Below are 5332 nucleotides of genomic sequence, written 5' to 3' on the forward strand. Positions count from 1 at the left end.
TCGGGGTGGCGGCCCTGCGGCCAGTCCCGGCTGTGTGGCCTTGGGCAAGTCCCTCCCCTCTCTAGGCCTCAGGTTCCTCATCTGTGAAATGAAAATTGGACGAGGTGACCCCTTAGGTTTCTGCCAGTTCCAAAAATCTGTAATTCTGTCATCCTGAGGCCACACTGAAAATCAAATGGACTCAGAGCAACCCAGATGGTAATCCTGAGGGGAGAGAATGACAGGTTAAATGTCTTAAGGCTGCTGAGAAGGGGGGAAAAAAATGAGTCAAAGGAAGAGCAAGTCACAGGGCCACTTAAAGAAGGGGCAGTGGCAGCAGCCCATGCCGGCTGGTCAGGGAGCAGCAGGTCAGGAACGAGCTGCGGCAGGCCTGGCTCTGGCTCACAGCTCACCTTGGGCCCAGTCACCCCATCACTGCCTTAACTTAAGGTAGCCTAACACTCAACTGAGTTAAAACAATTTTTTTTTTAAAAAAAGGGAAAGCAAACACAAAACAAAAAGGGAAAAAAAAACGCAGGGCCCGAGGGATCAACACAACAGCACCAGGACCTCCTGGGAACGGACGCGCACTGCAGCCTACTTACTGCTATATATTCCTGGGCTTCCATTACAGGAATGCATTTGCTTTTTAGCTTCTCTGGATTTCCACATTCAAAATTACCTAGGAGGGAAAAAACACACATTCAAATACAAAGAAGAGGTGAAAAAAATTTACCCTGAAACCAACTAAAAACTGCAGCAAAAATCAAGCCATCAGCTCTGATCGGATAGATTCCAGATCATTAAAACCTGACCTGCAAAGCAGTGCAGCGATTTGCATTAAATGACTAAAAAGCTGCCCAATACCAAGGTCTGTTTGCAACTGATCCCTAAAAGGATCAGAGAGACAGCTTCGGAAGGCACTGGGATGGCACTAAAAATAAACGCAGCTTGGGAAAAAAAGAAAGGCAGGGAGGCTGTTGCATTGCAGGGATTTTGACCCATGACACAGGCAGGTGACCTAGAATGCCAGGTTTTGAGGGGCCCTAGGGAGGGATGTCCAAAATGCTCCATGGAAAAAGGGGCGTCTATGTGCTAGGGCCCGGATATGGTGCTCCAAAGCTCTCTTCTGAGCACCCTGGGTGGCTGGCTCCCACCTAGGAGGGAGCTGGGAGCCTCCCCCTTAGTCTTGCCCAGGCTCCCAGCCTGGCCCAAGGCTCAGCCCCTCTGAAAAGCCCCCAGCCCTAGGGGACTCTTGTTCAGGCAAATCGGCTGGACTTGGGGCCCTGCCACAGCCCTCGGCTCTTGATCACCCACCAGGTGCTGCTTCACCACTAGACCCCCTGGAAGCAGGGACAGTGCAGGGCTGGGCCCGCACAAGATCTTCATCCCCCATACACGGCCTGACGGCCCTTGACCTGGCACAGCCTGGGGGCTGCGATGGCCAGTCTGTGTGTGTGCTGGGGTGGGAGTGGCTGAAGATAATATTGAAAAAATCTTGAGAATGAACTGAAGCCTGCCTAACACAGCCAAATTCTCCTATTTCAAAGTTGATCCAGTCCTTCTGGGTCCCCTGAGAATCAGTTGGCTTCTCCTGTGCTCCTGCCCCACCCAGATCACCCTGCCCTGCTTAGGCCTGCCAGGACCACTGCCAAGGTCTCCTGGTTTCCTCCTCTCCCCTTTCTCATCCATGTTTGGTCAACAAAGCTTTAAAATGATTCTGCTTAAATTGACACTGCTCCACTCAAACTGCTGCCACATTTGCCTCCCTGGCACCTGGCTCTCCGTCCATCACTCCCCTGCTCAAAAGCATTCCCAGCCCTCACTGCCTTCAGAAGGGATTCCCGGTGGCCTGGCAACCATGGCCAGCCAGGGTGGGACTCAACTGGCCTTTCCAAACTCCATTCCCTCTGTTTCTCCTTCCTCGTGAAGCTGCTTCCATCTCTGCCCCTATAATTTCCTGCCTCTCTGGCCCCACCTTTCCCCCACAAATACGTAACTAATCCCACCTGGGCTTCAAGGCCTGGCACAGATGCCACCTCCCCTATGATGCTTTCCTGACCACTCTAGCTAAAAGGCATTGTGCCTCCCAGAAGTTCTGGCCTCTTGGTTCTCATCCAATGGCATTTTATACCACTCAGTGGTCAGGGGGGTAGGTAGCCTATCTCTTCTACTAGACCACAGGCAGCCTGTGGGCAGGATTCTGCGCTGAGTCACCTTGTATCCTGCAAAGGCCAGCCAGTGCCCTATCCATAGCTGACCTCCAGCAGGAGGTGGGGGGAGGGAGTATGGCTGAGTACAGAGCCTGCACGGCCCTGCGGCCTGTCTCATTGAGATGCATACCCTCAGGGCTGCCCGTGCTTGGCTTGTGGGAAGACGGTGGGTACTAGGCCCCTTGATGGCATGAGCCAGGACCACACAAGGAGGGTGGCATGGAGAACTGTCTACTAGGATCCACAGTTTAAGAGCAGAGCTTCTCGACTTTATACCCTGGGGGTCTTAGTAAAATTCAGACTTTGATTCCATAGGTTTGAGATGGGACTAAGATTCTGCATTTCCAGTAAGCTCCCAGGTGACACTGATGTTGCTGGACCTTGGACCACAATTGAGTCACAAAGGTTTCAAACACCCCCTCAGGCCAGAATTTATATGCCAAGCACCTGGGCCACAGATGACTGTGATGCTGTGAGCCTCAACTCCTACCTCTCCTCTGAGGAGCTCACAGAAGCCTCCCTGACCACTCCAGTCTCCCAGCAGTCAGGAGGGAGGAGGCGGCAGAGATGAGGCCCACAAGACTGGCCCTGAGGACTAAGGGCCCAGTACAAGTCCACCCAACCTTGACTTCCCGGCGACAGCCTTAGACAAGGGTTGGCCCTACAGGTGAGAGGCGCCCCTTGAACCTCCCAGACTGACGTCTGGTTCTCGCATCGAGTACACTTAACACAGGCACAAGCCCTGAGCCGTCACCCACGTCATCAGTCATTTGGAGAGCATCCTGGATGCCAGGTGTCGGGCAGGACACAGTATAATGCAGGTGCCATCTCTGGCCTCAAGGAACATGTTTACCAAAGAAAACAGTGGGGGAGCCTTCTGGATGGAGGAGATTTCAGGGGGGGCCTCTAGAGAACAGCACTTGGCTTTCATTTGGTTAAGAAAAGACAGACCCAAGATCATTCAGTCAGACGGGGAGACTGAGGCCCTGAGATGTCAGCGACTTGTCCGGTGTCCCACAGCCAGATGGGGACATGGGACACCAGGGCCCGGGAGGGCGGGCCGGGCCTGAAGGCGCTCGGCCCACCGCTCAGAGCGCTCCACCTGCAGAGGCCTCCGCACTGAGCTGGGCCGACCACCTGGTACAGGGAGGCCCTCCAGGTTGGGGGACCCAGACTCTGAGAAGACCTGAGGCCTGGGCCCTGCCAGTGCAACATGGACCCCCAGAACATTAGGTGGGGGGCATCCCAGAGAAGGGGGCACACCTGCTAAAAGGCCTATGCACATGCCAGGACCCCTGGGATCCTTCAGGAACCTATGCGTTTTGCCCAGATGCAAGGCTTAAACAAGATGCGTCTGTGGGGAGGCAGGGAAGGGGAGACTGGGCTTCTGAGCATGTCTTCTGGGAGATGACACGGCATCTCAGCCCACAACCCGCTCATGAGGAGTCTTGGGCCTCGGGAGACCTACTCACCCGCTTGGATGGCCAGGAAGTTGTACAGCTCGTGCAGCAGCTCCAGCAAGGCCGCCTTCTGCTTGGCCTGACAGAACTGGAAGGGCACGGGACAAGCGGTCAGCAAAGAGGGGTGGGTGAGGGGGGCCTGTCTGTCTGATTTTACCTGTTCAGCTACACCGTCAAGGACTCAACAGCAAGGTACACCTCATACTTTAGAACAACAACGACAACAAATTCTGCAAAGGGGTGGGCCCAGGGATAGGGCCGATATATACTGGGTTAACTGACTGAAAAGAACACCATAAAAGCAGAGGCAGATGGACAGCAGACACAGTAACTAAGGGTCCACCATCCTGGAGGCTCCTGGGCCTCTGCCCCGTGGGTCCCCGTTGGAATAAAGGCCATTGGTGGGGCCGTGGAGCAGGGGCGGTGTGGTTGTGGGGAAATGCAGGAGCCCAGTCTCCTCGGAGGGAAGAGCAAATGCTGCATGATGCAGTCTGGTCTCCCCCGTGGGCCATTCCTGTCCATTTTTGGAGAGCCAAGTGTCTACAATCTGCCTGTGGATTGTCTACTTTGTGGATTATCTGATGCAAATGTTTAATCTTAGACTGCGTTTCCCTGGAAATGGAAAATTTCGAGGAATCTTGCAACTGTAGGGAGAAAATGTCACCTGAGAGAAAATCAGAATATCTGCACATTTACTCCTTCAGCACCTGTAACAGTGGGGACACCGTTTTGCTAGACTCACTGGATTTGGAACATTTAAAAAAGACCGCTCTTCCTTGAGAGTGGACGACAGGCCGGGTACCATGCTGAGTGGTCTATATGTGAGGGAGCACTGCATCCTCGCTGCACTCCTCACTGTACCCCAATTTCTCAGGCGAGGGGTCCAAGGTTTAGAGACCTTAAGTGGACCACCAAAAACCCACAGTTCATAGTAGATGGTGGAGCCACTTGGAGTGTGGCCAGTCGACTCCAAGCCCCCACCCCTCAAACTCCAGGCCTCTTCTGGGTTGTCAATGGGCAGAGACCTGCACTGGAAGTCAAAGGTCTGGGTTCTGGACCTGGCTCTGCAGCTACAGAAGGAACCAAGGAGGAGCCCTTTCTCGGGGCTCATTTGTTGCCCTGGTCTAATTTGGTTTCTAACAGTCTCAGAGGCCAAGATTTGTCCCTTCACATGGCCTAAAGACCCTAATGCCTTTACAAGGTATGAAATGATGCGACCAAGATTTATGCACACGACTATAAATGTCCAGAAACAACTGACATGCCTCCTAGTAGAGTTAGAAACCCCAACTACTTTTTAAATGCTATTTAACAATATGGGAAAAGTTGATAATTAAGTGTCAAATGTAACTAAATACACAGAGATCCCAATTCTACAGACACACATACACAGAGAGATAAGGTGAGAAGGAAATGCTCCCAAAACGTTAATGGTGATTATCTCTAGGTCTCAGAATCACGAGCGATTTTTGTCACATTTTTCAAATTTTCTAAATATCTATTATTGTCGCAACCAGGAAAAAAAAAAAAAAAGCAGTAGCAATTAATACTGTTTCAAACTCACAGACATTTAGGCAAAGCAGGGCTGATATCACCTAAAGGACAGAAGGTACCAGACAACGAGACAGCCTGATTAAGACAACACACCCACTCCCAGCCCATCCCCAGGGTTTCAGCAGG

At 52.5% G+C, this 5332-nt stretch overlaps 1 protein-coding gene across 1 annotated transcript in view; it reads right to left on the reverse strand.

Annotated features, from left to right (window-relative positions):
• LEMD2 (LEM domain nuclear envelope protein 2) overlaps window positions 1-5332 on the reverse strand; it is an 18174-nt gene that overhangs the window by 7610 nt on the left and 5232 nt on the right. The window contains exons 3-4 of the mRNA XM_007460846.1: window positions 3665-3740; window positions 585-661 (exon numbers count right to left, since the gene is read on the reverse strand). Of these exons, the coding sequence (XP_007460908.1) occupies window positions 585-661; window positions 3665-3740 (153 nt within the window). The remainder of the gene's footprint in view (window positions 1-584; window positions 662-3664; window positions 3741-5332) is intronic.

This window comes from Lipotes vexillifer, unplaced genomic scaffold, assembly GCF_000442215.2.
Source record: "Lipotes vexillifer unplaced genomic scaffold, Lipotes_vexillifer_v1.1 scaffold921, whole genome shotgun sequence".
NCBI lineage: Eukaryota > Metazoa > Chordata > Mammalia > Artiodactyla > Lipotidae > Lipotes > Lipotes vexillifer.